Raw genomic sequence first — 14,450 nt, 5'->3', positions numbered from 1 at the left:
CACTTGTTCACAATAAGCCTGAATCTCATTCACTAAATCTCACTCGAAGGTGTAAGAAAATGTAGCCTTGCCATGTAAGAAAATAGTTCCTGGTCTTCAGAGTTGGGAAAAACTTCTTTAGATGTTATAATGAGGAAACCTTGAGAGGAACCAGACTCAAAAGGGAAACCTCATCCTCATTTGGGTGACATCAAGAGTGTGATTATAGTCTTTAAACAATACAGAACACTGGAGAGTGAGAACTAACATGAGCCTAAAATCATGGTTTGAGGATTTTTCTCGAGTACCACACCAACACAAGCACTTGCATCATTATTATTATTATTATTATTATTATTATTATTATTATTTAACCATTTTGATTCTCCGTCATTTTTGGAAGTATTTGATTCTAAGCAAGAACTTTCACTCATTTCTCCAGAAGCAGTTTTTCTAAAATGCCATTTTTACATTCCCTTCGAGGTCATTAGATTGAAAGCTGAAATCCAAAAGGCCCCAGAGGAAGTAAAGGTTCTGGCTTTAATTGAGGCGTCCGTTGATGACTGAGCCTTAATGAGCGCCGGGAGACGTGACCTCGGTCCCAGGTGACCTCCGCATTGATCCGTCGACAGAGAAAGTGACATGGGAACAGGTTGAGAGATGGTTATCTGGAGAGCAGGGAACAATGGGACCCTGTGTGTGTCATTATCTCTAAAAAGGACACAAGCTATGCCTGTGCACTAACGGCTAAAAAAAAAAAAAAAAAAAACACCTGTACGACCAGTCGCACGTGTCCAGGCGACCCGTTTGGTGTGCATGTCCTATTATCGTGGTGTTTTATAAAATCAGAAAATATTTGGGCTAGTTCCAAAGCAGGTGAAAGTTCCTGGTGGAATGCGGGACCAAGATCATACCAGCTTTTTAAATGTTTACACTTCCTGTAATCAAATGACCCGAGATACACGTGGTAACAACTACAGGATTTTTGAAATTCAGAAAAACCACAACACCCCTAATACTCTAATACGCTCCGATACACCAAAGTTCTTGACCTACTCAACTGGAGCTCTAATTGAGAACCGAGAATGTAGCAGTAACATGCAAGCAAATAGTTCCTGGTCTTCAGAGTCGAGTTATGCATGCACTTTATTCGCCAGCAGGAGGCTTGTAGGCAGCCAACATATTGCTGTGTGAGTATTTGTACATAAAAATAAACGACTGCATCAAATTGGATATTCAGCGGCACGAGGAAAGCACTCGATCCAGCCGACGTGAATTTTTTAGAAACGTTACACACTGAAGCGTGAAGTATGTACCATTCATAAAGCAAATGAATACTGCAAACACTCCATTGTGTTTTTCATGCAACATACTTGTATTCGATTTTTTTCAAAGATAACTCAAATCCGAACATGAGGCCAGCTCTTATTCCTGAATTGACTCGCCCATCCGATCAGCACCCCCCAAATACTCAGGACGGCCACAATGTGAGGAAGCAATTCCAGACTTCCTTTCACAGCCAAGCAGATGATCGGACTCGCAATAGCCAATGACGTGATGCGCGGCTGCGAGCTCTTGCATGACATTTATTATCGAACATTCCTCCAAAATCCATCTTACGAGGCATGCAATCTCTGGCACATGCTCAAGGCTGGAGAAAGAAACAGCACACAAAGCAATTTCATTTCTCTCCTCGATCTGAGTGGAAGTGTGAAGGCGGAGTAATGGAGAGAGTTATTGTCATTTTTCTTTACACTCGGTGACACAAAGCTCGAGCAAAAATGCGGTTCTGTATCAAGTGTCTGAATATATGAGATATATGCATGTGTATACATACACACACACTTCTCTATATTCTATATATTTTCACATTCACACACACAGTGGACCAATTTCTCATCTGCATGGCAAGTGGCCAACTGAAACCATCTCGACATCATCATCCAAACGGAGATGAAATAAGGGAGGAAAGCGAGGGGGGACGACGAGGATGAAAAGAAAGTCCATCCACAATAATGTCTTCAGCAGACCGGCTTGAGCACGTCTCCCTCTGGTGTCATTAAACTTAGACCATCTGCACAGATCTTTTTGGTGTGCCCCCCCCCAAACACTAATACTGTACCCATTTCACATTTTCGACTAATCCTTGAGAGGTTTAAAGATTTATCCAATTCTTGTCTACTTTCTAGGATGTAAGCTCCGCCCACACCACGTAATAAACCTGCTTCGATCCCGTGCAACTTTGTAACCTGGACGAAGTTTTCAGGAAAGTCAGTTTTTTTTACATTCCTGGAGTTGGTTGTTCATAATTAGCCTGTATTTATCCACTTACTGTAACTAGCTAACTAGCTAGCCTGGCTTCCAAAAGTCAAGTCAAGAAAAGCACAAGAAAGAAAATTTGTTCCCTCCGAGCATGATCAGGTAGAGTTCTGATAGAGTTAAAATCTAGGATTCTTTTTTGTAATTACTAACAACTACATTATTACTTCATTTGATAGCATTATAGCATTCTGAGAGCTAACCCCATGTGCTGAGAGACACGTAAACGCGTACAGACTCTTGAAGCAAACGTCTCGAGGAAGCACGACGGAGACATGATAAACCCACCTGAATGATTCAGCTAACTCTGGCTAGTTGTTTCCGTCTGAAGGGATAGATGGATAGAGTACATTTGGGGAGGGGAGGATCGCCGGGGGACCCCAAAAAACTTCACTCACATATATATATATATATATATATAAAAAAATAAAAAAAAAAAACCCTTACTCAAACTTTCACTAAAATTATTTCACTAAATAATTCTAACCAGCAGCTAGCATTAACTAGCAGCTATGCTAATGGCCTGAAGACATTAGGAACAATAATGTACGATTTCTCTTGGTGATCTTTTCAATTCACATGACGGAACATTCTAGAATGGGTGTGGGGTTCCCCCCCTCATACAAAATGTATTGTATCCCTCCTTTAAAAAAACAAGAAGCTATTGACATTTAAACATTTATAAAATTGTACCATATACGAGGCCTGAGCTTCCTGGGTCTCGTTTTCGTAACTAATTAACCTTTGCTCTCAGTAATTAGGCGAATTGGTGCAGGTCAAAGACCATGATGGAGGTGCTGCTGGAATCAGAGAGCTTCAGGGAAAGTAAAAGAGAAGCACAATAGTGTTTAGTAATCAGAGTCTTCAGAAGCCCTGTGGTGTTGGGTATCATTTTTCATTTTCCCCAAACTGTCATGGGTGGGCTTGGTTGCTTGTTTTGCTGGGTGGTTCAGTGTTTGGATCGCCGTTTAGTTGGTTGCTTGTTTGGTGCATTTCGTTCATTGTTTGGCGATTTCATCCACATGTTTAAGTTACAGCTACATCAAACACTAAAAAAACAAAGCAGCTGAAACATGGCCACGAAATCAAAGATCAACTTTTATTCATTTTGAATTATTAAAACAACTCAACACAATTCTGATTTATTTTATTTCAACTGATTTCCCCCCCATTAATACACACAATTTCGTTCCTCTGATTCATATTTATTATATTTATTTCAGATTCTTTTGTGTATTTTTACTACACAGGATTTAATTCATCTAAAGTTATTTTGACTTCTATCAACTTTTTACGTTTTCTGCCACATCTTATTTTTAAAGCAATTTACGTACTTTCATATTTATTTTATTTAGAAGTGATTTTATTTTTCTTTCACAAATAGTTTTGTTTAAATCCTAATGCTGTTTATATAATTTTATATATTATACACACACACACACTTTTTTATTATTATTAATTTTTATTTTTTCCCCCAATTCCATACCTTTTCCTTCTCCCTCACTTTTCCATCTCACTTCATAATCATAATAATCATAATCATCATAATAATGTCCTTTTTCGTGGATCTCTCCCCTTAAATCATGACCTCATTCGGCAGAGTTCACGCTAAGGTTTAAACCCTGTCCTGTTGAACAGCTCACCATTCTTTTTCTTCATGGGAATGTTTTTCTTATCGCTCTTTTCTCTTCACCCTTATCTCAGCCTTATCATTTTTCATGGTGAAAGTATATGAGAGAGAGAGAGAGAGAGAGAGAGAAAGAGAAAGAGAGAGAGAGAGAGAGGTGAAGTTTATGCTATCGTGATAAATTCACACACAAGTCGAATGCCTCTTTCTTTTTCTGTTGAAAAGGTATAAAAAAAATCCCAGGTCCCAGAAATAAAAAATCGGAATGCAACACCAAACAGCATCTGATGCGTCTGCTTTTATTGATGAGGCTGAAGAATGAGTATCGAGATCTGAATGGACAAGTAATCACATGCTAACCTTCACACCTTCACAGATATTCCACGCCAACACGGATCCCTCCGAGGTGGTCCTGAACCGCATTCCTCAACCCACCCTGGCCCGCTTCATCCGCATCAGACCCCAGACATGGAAGAACGGCATCGCTTTGCGCTTCGAGCTCTATGGCTGCCAGATCACAGGTGTGTGTGTGTGTGTTTTGTGTCAAAATCGGTGGATCTCTAAAAAAAAAAAAAAGAAAAAAAAGCTCTTGCGCACAGGTGTGCATTGTTTAGGGAGTTTGTACAGAACCCTGGTGTGTTCTCCAGGTCTTTAGGCAGGTCAGGGGCAGAAAGAGCTTGAGGAGGCAAGAAGGTCCGGGTCTCCTTCCTACTGAAATTTAGAAGGAATATGATTGATCGGGGATCAATATTATAACTGGACGTAATTCCACACTGGATCATACCTCCTGCTCTGACTCGTTTGTCTAAAAGAACCGGTTCTTGGTTTGCTTCAAAGTAAATCCGAGCTATTTTCCGACTCGCTAAGTGCTTAGTTAATATGTATGGGGAAAGCCTGAAAACCTGTCCGGGTCCTTTCACCGATCGCGCTTTCCCATCCCACTGTTCCCAGACGCCCCATGCTCCGAGCTCCAGGGTCTGCTCTCCGGCCAGCTTCCCGACTCGCAGATCACAGCGTCGTCGTTTCGAGATCTGCACTGGGCCCCGAGCACCGCGCGCCTGGTGTCCAGCAGGTCCGGCTGGTTCCCCGCCCCGACGCAGCCGCTGGCAGGAGAGGAGTGGCTCCAAGTCGACCTGGGAACGGCCAAGAAAGTGAGGGGCATCATCACTCAGGGAGCGAAAGGCGAAGACGGAGGGACGAGCTCGGAAAACCGCGCCTTTGTTCGGAAATACCGCCTGGCCCACAGAGTGAACGGCCGAGACTGGAACTTCGTGATGGACAGCAAAACCAGCACGCCTAAGGTCAGTGCACGGGGGGGGTTTAGTGGTTCAAATAAAGGAAGATTATTTATTATAATAAAAAATAAAAAAAGTGTTTTATTCACATTTATAAAATAATTATTAACAATGAATGACATAAAAAAGTTTACTTTTTTGTATTACATTTATTTAAAATGTTATGAATATTTGTTTTATAATAAATTATAATTGTATAAAAGAAAACAAATACATAAATATACAATAGATTTTATATATATAGTTATAAAATCTTTTTTTTTTATTGCATTTAAAAAGCTTTAAAAAAAAAAACGTTTTATTTGTTTGTAAACCAAAAAAAATGCAAATACTTATTTGCATGTAAATAAATAGATAGTAAACAATATGAAGCCGTTTCCACATTTTAAAAATCATACAAACTAAAATTGTGTTTGTCAATAAAAAATTCAATCCCTGCACACACTCCTCATTTTGCAAATTTTTGTGCAGATTTTCGAAGGCAACGTGCATTTCGACATGCCGGAGTTGCGGCGATTTGAGGAGACCGTGGCTCGGTTTGTGAGGATCTACCCCGAACGCTGGTCTCCCGGCGGCATCGGGATGAGAATCGAGGTTCTGGGATGCAGCCTTCCAGGTAGGACGCTACGGGATACCGGATACGGGATGGAGCAGGGGTGATCTTTTCCAAAAAGGGCCGGTGTAGGTGCAGGTTTTAATTCCATCCAGTCAAGGGCCACATCCGATAGTCATTTAAAATGAAAATCATTCAATTTAAACAGGTAGAATTTGGTGTGGACTTGTTTGGTTAGAACGAAAACCTGCACCCAACACCAAGCTGCCAACCCTGGGCCCCTGAGCAAGGCCCTTAACCCCGAAGCAGCTCAGTTGTAGAAATGAGATAAATGTAAGCTGCTCTGGTTAAAAGCCATAAATGTAATCGACTGGGTGTATTAATAGCTGTGGAGAGCGATTTACTCCTGGTTTTACGCATGTTATAATGCCGATAAACATTAGTTCCTTTAAATACGTCTCTGTCTTGATGCTCATGAGCGGAAAAAAAAGGCAAAACTTGCTGACACTGGAGACTTTTTCCATAAAGGTTTCCACCAATAGCGAGACGGCAACCAATCAGAATGGGGAATTTGACTAAAAAAAAAAAAAAAGGAAAAAAAGAAGAGAAGTTGAATAAGAGGTCATGTCATGTATGCTTAGGGTGGGATATTTGAGATATTCAGCTTTACAGGACTGCTGGGAAATTGGCGTAGGGTGTGTGTGTGTGTGTGTGTGTGTGTGTGTGTGTGTGTGTGTGTGTGTAAAACGCATTTACCTCTAACCGAACCTCGTGATGATACGATAAGACGCGCAATACGAGTTTGTGTGAAGTGAAATCCGGCACATCTGTAACACGGACCTGCCTGCAATCTGGAAAACGTTTGACCCCCCCCCAAAAAAAAAAAAGCACACACACACAAACACACTTAAATGTATATTCAGTGTGCATTAGTGCAGTGTATCGATTCGTCTTATAGTGATTGAAAAAGCGGTGTGTGTTTGAACGTCTGCTTGTGGCCGATTATAGTGTACGGTGAACAACTCTCTCTCGCACACACACACACACACACACACACACCAATGAATGGTGAGCAACAGAAAGCTTGCCAATAATCTGCTGTGTTCTATTATTTATTGCTCAGCTAATGGCTTGAGCATGTGTGCGTGTATGTGTGTGTGTTTAAGTGTGTGTATGTGTGTAAATGCCATGGGCGCAGTAACACTGCACCATATAGTAATGTCAGCATTGCATTCCCATGTGTTCGACATTCATCTCAGTGTGTGTGTGTGTGAATTGCCGATCTCTCATGTGAAACTCTGTTCCGTGTTTCTTCTCCCCGCGATGAAAGACTACACACTCGCAAACAGAGACCTATTGTTTACTCTTTATATTTCTCCCCCCTTTTTTTTTTTTCCTCTGCTTTATTTTCTCTCGCTCTCTGCTGCATTTGGCTGTGAAAATGTTTTTGTTTTTCGCTCACCTCACCCTTTCTTTCCCTCGTTCTGTTTCTCATCAGGGAGCACGCCATGCTCTTTCCCAGGCTTGTGCTCTCTCTCCCTCTCTCTCACACACACACACGCCCCTGGCGGGTGTGTGCTCACATCTGTCAGTGTTTTGCTCCGTGTGTAAAGAATCAGGATTGGACTCCTATTTCAATAAAAGATCAGTTTATATTTCTGTACAATACTGTTGGAGGACAATAATCCATCAAATAGGGAAGGTTTTCAGAGAGAGAGAGAGAGAGAGAGAGAGAGAGAGAGAGAGAGAGAGAGAGAGAGACACAGCGGTTACCACTGTGCAATGTTTAGACAACCCCTATACATTATGGAAGGAAGTGGTGTATTGTATTATATAGTATGTGTGTGTGTGCGCGCGCGCGCCTGTCTCCCGGTTTAATCTCATTAAATGCCAACATCATCAGCTATCGTGTGTATATTATGTCACTCCCTCTACTTTGTGAGCCCAGGGAGAAGAGTGTGTGTGTGTGTGTGTGTGTGTGTGTGTGTGTGTGTGTGTGTGCGTTTGCGTGCGCGTTTGCGTGCGTGTGCTCGTTTCCCAGCATGCCTTGCTACACAGGAGCGCTTTCTACCTAATTGAAGTTCTTGCATTTTTTATTTTTTTTTGTCATATCGTGCTGAGTCAGGAACATTTCACAGAGATTTGGCAGAGGGATGGAGGGACTACAGAAGAAAGGAGAGAGAGAGAGGAAGAGAGAGAGAGGTATCAAGGGGAAAGAGACAATGAGGGGGTGAAATGGTGGAAAGGGTGGCAGTTCTCACTGATGTGTGCTGGCCTGAAAGGTCAAGTCCAGCTGCTGGAACACACACACACACACACACACACACACACACACACACACACACACACACACACACACACACACACACACACACACACACACACACACACACACACACACACCATTCCAGCAGACATAATAATATATTGTAAGTCTCCTGTGGCACTAGAAAGGATTTCTAATCTAATGTAATGTAAAATCAATGTGTTTTTGCAGTTAAGTGTGCAGCCTGATGTATTACACTCAAACACACACACACACAAAATGTGTCACCGTCTTCTCATCTGACATTGCCGTCACATCAAACAAAGGTCAATCATTAGATGAGCTGACCTTTCTACACTGACAGAGCCTCTCAAGAGTGTGTGTGTGTGTGTGTGTGTGTGTGTGTGTGTGTGTGTGTGTGTGTGTGTGTGTGTGGACCTTTCCTGCGCACTTCCCTTTGTGAAAGAAAAAAAAAAAAGGGAATACAGTAAAGGGTAAGAGAAAGACTGATCTAAGCGAACAAATTATGGGGAAAAAAGAAGACACAGGAAGTCAGCAGGAAAGAGAAAGGAAGTAGAATTACCACCCTAGCACGCTGATCAGACAAGGGGATCAGACGCAATTTAAAAGTATTGGTTTCGTGAGTCTTATGACTTGCTGATATCACACACATTCACACTTCTTTTTCTATCCCCCACCCCCGGGTGTACGAGTTACAGTCTCAGAGTTGTAACCGATTGATTAAGTCTCTGGGTAACTGATCAGAACGTCAGGGGTTCAAGCACCAGTATCGCCAAAAACTGCCACTTTTTGGCCCTTGAGCAAGGCCCTTAACCCCCCATGAGCTTCCGGGGTGCTGTATGGTGGCGGACCCTGTGCTCTGACCCCAGCTTTCTAACATCACTGTGATATGCATAGAAAAAAAATTTCATTCTGCTGTAAAAAGTACGTGACAAACCCCTTTACATTTAAAGCATTTGCCAGATTCCCTTATCCAGAACAGTTGAGGGCCTTGTTTAAGGGCCCAGTAGTGTCATCTTGGTCACCTTCTGGTCTAGAGTCCAAGCCTTAACCGTTGACCTACCACCCCTTCTACACGTTTTCTGGTGGATTTATATTCTCCGGACAAAAGTTTGTAGTCTTATAGTAGTTTCACCATAAGAGTGCCTACAGGAACAGTCCCCATTTCCTGTTCAAATAACCTCCACTCTTCTGGGAAGATGTTCCACTAGATTCTGTGGAGATTTAAGATTCCACAAGGGTGTTAGTCAAGTCAGGTACTGATGTAGGTATGGTGAGGTGGCCTGGGGTTGTTGTTCAGCAGGGTTGGAGCTCTATAGCAGAAGATCTTCCAACCCATGGAAAGCATATCTTCAAGGAGATTGCTTTGTGCATCACCATGCTGGAATAGGTTTGGGTCTCCTAGTTCAAGTGAATTGGAAAGTCAAGTGTCCAAATGCCACTGTCCATATAGATCATGTTAGAAGATTTTGAATTAAATCTGATATTAGTTGAGTATTGAAAATTTTTTGTTTTTTTGTTCTGTAGAAACGTCCACAGTTACCATGCCAACGTCCACGGTCATGCGTCCTTCCGCCGCAGAAAGCAGCACGGCTCAGAAACTCAGTTCACGTAAGTAGACTAGTAATTTCATGGTTTTATTAAAAGAGGTGTTTGTGTATGTATGTATGTATATTCGCCTAAACATATCGACATCATACATCAGCCGCCCCGATTTCTAAAAATCAGCATCAGCCAAGAAAAACCCATAATCACTCGACCTCGGCTGGAACTGAGGCTTTAGAAAACGTCTCACCTTCTGACCAATCAGAATCCAGAATTCTGCAGCACTCGGCTTTAAACAAGTAACGATATCTCAGGCGAGCGTAATGTACAGAGCAACCAGTTATTGGTGGAAAGTTTACAAGATCTAACAAAGAGGAACACGAGAGGCAGCGAGAAGCCTGAGCGATATAAAGATTCGGATTTTGCCATACAGCTGGCGCTCTTCTGGGGTCACGAGAGTTCACTCGTTTCTCTGATTTGTCTCTTCCAACCCTGAAGCGTTTTTACATGCAGTGAAAGCTAATGTCAGAGGTTAGCTCAGGCTACTTGCAGACCCCCCTGCCCACACAGTGCTTAACCGCCTGATCCGTACCGATCTGAATTTATTACATGTGCAAGTGGAGCATTTCTATTCTTCTTCTCTCGTTCTTACTGTCTCGCTATTGTTTTCCTCGTCTATCCCCAGCAACCTCCAGCACATCTCCCCCCCCTTCCGTGGTCCTGTGCGATTTTGAGCAAGGTTTATGCGGATGGACTCATGACCCCAACGCTGACATCATCTGGGCTTTGCACACCTCCAGCAGAATCACCGCCCAAGGCCAAAGTCAGGACCTCTCTTTGAGCTCAAACAGTGAGTCTCATCTCTAGTTCTCTTTCTCCCTTCATACAAAACGCCTAATTAACCACCCACACGTCAGCACCCACTCCCACCCTCACTAGCTTGCAAATAAGTACGCCTGTGGGTTCACAAACATTTCCCACACGTGCACTTCAAACCCCATACACAATCACAAAGAAATGTAATAGTGAATCTCCTACGGTGTCTCCCACTACACAATAACGCAAAGTCGTGGTAATGCAAATAACGCGTGGTGACGCAACGAGTATCGTTAATTCCGAGCTCGTTCTTTTCTCCGTGCAGGACTCCTTCTGGTTTGCTTAGGAAGTTACGTTGTTTTACAATTAGAAGGTAGCAATGTAATATTTACAAAACTGAGGTTGTTGGAGTTTGATTCAGGGTCCAGACAGAAAATCTAACCTTGGATATGAAAGCGGTAAAAACCACAAGTTCAGACAAACATGACAACCTGGAAGTGCATGGTCCTATCATTCCATCCAGGATATATGCACGTGCTTCACACTGGGTGTGAAGCACGGGCTAAAATAGATATGGATATCTGGGCCTAGATTGTTTTATGGATGTTGCACCACATTAAATATAACTATAACCAGGATAAAAAAAAAAAGTGTGATTCATTAATAAACAGATCATTGTTTTTGTGGGCAAACTGCCAAGTTCACTGAGGATTTCTGCACTTTACAATACCCGAGGCTGTTTCTGAAATCGCACCATCTGTTTAGTTTTTTTTAGCCCAAAACACCACACCTTGTGCTTTAGTCCCTTTTTCAATCATGTCTAAATATATTAAACCCACAATTAGAAAACAAACGCTGGCCCAGGGAGGCTTTCCAGCTCACTAATTTTCAAAATGTTTTCCTGCACGCTGGAATTTCTCCCTTTGGCAATCTATTAATATTTCTTTAATCCCTAAAAGACGGTAGTATCGCGAAGTTTACATACGCTGAGGACAACGCAAAAAAGATATGAACGTGTTTGCAAAATGTCCGTTACGGTGTTCCTTTACGTAATATTTATACTGAGATTTGTTTGTATGGCCTCACTTTCATGGTTACAGTCTCCAAGTTGGCACCTGGTGGGATCGCTTGGTTTATATCAGCGGGTGAAGTGGGATTCTTTTCAAGTGGTCCGATTTGAAATATTACTTGCGCATGTTTGCTCGAACCGTCATCGTACTTGGATTAAGAGCCGTGTGTTTACACTTTCGGCGTCTGTTTCGAGTTCTGTCTCCGAATGGCTTCTGTTATGTCTGCACAGGTCTGGGAAACTACCTTTACATCGAGGCAAGTCCCAAGACACAGGGAAAGAAAGCCAGGCTCTTCAGCCCAGAGGTAGGCCCTGATACGGGGCCTCTGTGCCTAAAGTTCTCCTATCAGCTGGAGGACGAGGGAACCCTGCGTGTCCTGCTGCGTAACACGCTCCGAGAGGAAACCCTGCTCTGGGCTCTCCATGGCAGCCAGGGTTCCGTCTGGAAGGAGGGGCGCACCATAGTACCTCGGTCCCCGAAGGAATTCCAGGTAGATTTGAATGATCTATACAGAATGGCTAAATGTGAAAAACTTATGAAATTCATGAGGTGAGCCGTTTGCTTTTCATTTTTGTCAGGTGGTCATTGAAGGCATCTTTGAAAAGACCACGACGGGCCACATCTGGATCGATAATATTCACATGAGCTCCAGCACACCGCTGGAGGAATGTACACGTAAGAGCTGCCGTTTTACAGATCATTTCTTTTTTTTTTTTTTTTTTTTTTTACACGCTTCTCTGACATTGCTTCATTCATTTACGCTAGGATCCAAAAACCTGTTCATGCTAAAATACGGATTCGTGCTCAAGACAAAAAAAAGCGTCATGGCAACAACGGTAGCTCTGCTTCTCTAAATAAACCTCCGACATGAAAGAAAAATGGGGGTGGGATGGGAAAAGGAGCACGGATGATGACGAGTGACATGTCGCTTGCCATCAAACCCAAAAGAAGAATCAAAACTAGGCCACAAAACCTCACGGGCCTCCATGCTAATCTATATTTCATTTCATATCTCCGCGTTCCTCAGTATTTGTAAACCGTATTTTTTGAAACAAGCTTTACCCAACATCTCCTGTGGTCTTGTCAAGTCCAGGGATTAGCTCTATTTTCTGATTTATCTAGACCGTAAAAATCTAGATTTTGGGACTGTAATGTCGGGCCAGATGTGTTTCACGTCCGTCAAATTTGATTCCTAGACAAAATTCTAGCAGGAAGTTTTTGAAATTATTCTAAATATTAGAGTTTCTGGATATTCTTCATTCTAATTAGTCAGAATGGATGCATCTACGGTAGCAGCTCTGAAACAATAGCTCCAGCTGTGCGCCGTGTAATACACGACTTCTTATATTCTAGCTGTTACGTGAACGCTTCCTCTTTTTCTATTTTTCTCTCTTTTTCAGAACCCTTCGCTGCCTTTCCTCCAGATATGACTGGTAAGTTGTTTCAAATATTGGCGTGTGTAATGCAGATCCAGGATCAGTTGCAGCTCTTTTTACATGTGGCAAAATAGATACTCGGTCATGATGGGAAACGCTGATCCTGGATCTGATTTGGGAAGCAGGACGTTGCTTGATTTTTTTGATATCAATTGTCTGTTTGGTCGGGTTTTTATACGTAGCATAAACCAGCACCCCTTTACTTTATCACCACTGGTTTGGCATGGGTTTGGTAACATTGTTCAGAGAAATATATACATTTGCTGTATCATCATCCAATAGAAATTAATCAGCACTTGCAGGCTTGCGCAACTAATTTCCATAGTCAAGTTACAGTTTACGCGGTATGCGAGTGTTTTAATGAGCAAAATTCTCCATGACACAACATAGCACCACGAGAAAAATAAAACATGTTAGAGACAGCGTTCACATTTTCTCGTCCCTAGAGTATTGCTCCTTTGTGACTTTTTTTTCCTTCCCTGTACTCGGCGCTCATTTTAAGCAAACGTTGCAGATCTGACAGGAAAAAAACAAGTGCAACGCTGTGCCTGAACCATAGTTATTTTGAGTAACAGGACTCAATGAGGCCTGGCTGAATGTTCAGTAATTGGTTTCAGACATTGTGTCAGGTAAATTCGGCTACTCCACACACCTACCACTTGCTATAATGAAGACTGCTCAGATATTACCGGGTTGGACTACAGGTATAATCTACGAGCTGAAGAAAAAGTCCATGTGACTTCCTCTTACTATAACCAAAGATACCTACCGCACAATTCATAACAGAGTTACCTCAAAACTGCCACCTGCAAGACCATCATGTTGATATTGAAATTTGTGGTCCACCTATTGATTCTGGTGCTTAACGTTTATTATTAATTGGTGCCGTCTTATCGTTTGTGGTCAGTGCATTGCAGCCTAAAAGGACAGATTTTTGCCCCAAATACAAGTCCTTCCTTTCAGCTCTTTGCCTCTTTTATCAATATGAATTTGCGAGTCTCTGCAGAGTTGATGTACAGAAAACAATGGTGTCGCATTTCTTTACTACGAGGCAGGTAGTTGAACAATATAGGACGCAGTCAACTAGAGAGCAACCGATAGCAAGGTCAGATAGTACTTGCCGATAACCTACTAATTAACAGATTTAAAAATGGATCTTGGATTAAAAAAAGCCAACATTCATAAGATTTTATGTAAAATAGTACTAATCTTTAGAACAAAAATTCAATAAAAAACAAAAAAAAAAACCCAGTACTTTATCATGAAAATGTGCTAAAGGAAATAAATACGACTATATTAAGAAATATAATTGAATAATTATTCATAATATATCGCTCTCCGTGCATCACGCACTCTCTCGTGTAAAAAAGATTCGACAAGAAGCCAGGAAAATTTATTGGTATGGATTTTTGCCGATAGTTCCAGCAATCAACTATCTGTGTTGCCGATTAATCGGTCGACCTCCACGGTTAACCAAAGCGATAATAGACTAACTTCTATTCAAATATCGAAGGACACTAGAG

The 14,450-nt window shown here is 41.9% G+C and overlaps 1 protein-coding gene and 1 long non-coding RNA gene across 3 annotated transcripts in view; one reads left to right on the top strand and one right to left on the bottom strand.

The window, feature by feature from the left end:
* nrp2a (neuropilin 2a) overlaps positions 1–14,450 on the top strand; it is a 50,110-nt gene that overhangs the window by 27,702 nt on the left and 7,958 nt on the right. For both annotated transcript variants that reach the window (XM_083522299.1, XM_083522300.1), the window contains exons 8-15: positions 4,302–4,446; positions 4,877–5,226; positions 5,692–5,836; positions 9,588–9,671; positions 10,291–10,455; positions 11,722–11,981; positions 12,070–12,166; positions 12,892–12,924. In XM_083522299.1, the coding sequence (XP_083378425.1) occupies positions 4,302–4,446; positions 4,877–5,226; positions 5,692–5,836; positions 9,588–9,671; positions 10,291–10,455; positions 11,722–11,981; positions 12,070–12,166; positions 12,892–12,924 (1,279 nt within the window). The remainder of the gene's footprint in view (positions 1–4,301; positions 4,447–4,876; positions 5,227–5,691; positions 5,837–9,587; positions 9,672–10,290; positions 10,456–11,721; positions 11,982–12,069; positions 12,167–12,891; positions 12,925–14,450) is intronic.
* LOC310715821 overlaps positions 4,921–14,450 on the bottom strand; it is a 29,984-nt gene continuing 20,454 nt past the window's right edge. The window contains exon 3 of the long non-coding RNA XR_014530396.1: positions 4,921–5,058. This is a non-coding gene — a long non-coding RNA (uncharacterized lncRNA). The remainder of the gene's footprint in view (positions 5,059–14,450) is intronic.

The sequence above is a fragment of the Silurus aristotelis genome (assembly GCF_946808225.1).
Source record: "Silurus aristotelis genome assembly, chromosome: 20".
NCBI classification, from domain to species: domain Eukaryota; kingdom Metazoa; phylum Chordata; class Actinopteri; order Siluriformes; family Siluridae; genus Silurus; species Silurus aristotelis.
Note: the sequence above shows the minus strand (reverse complement) of the source record. Positions and strands in the feature narration are given on the sequence as shown.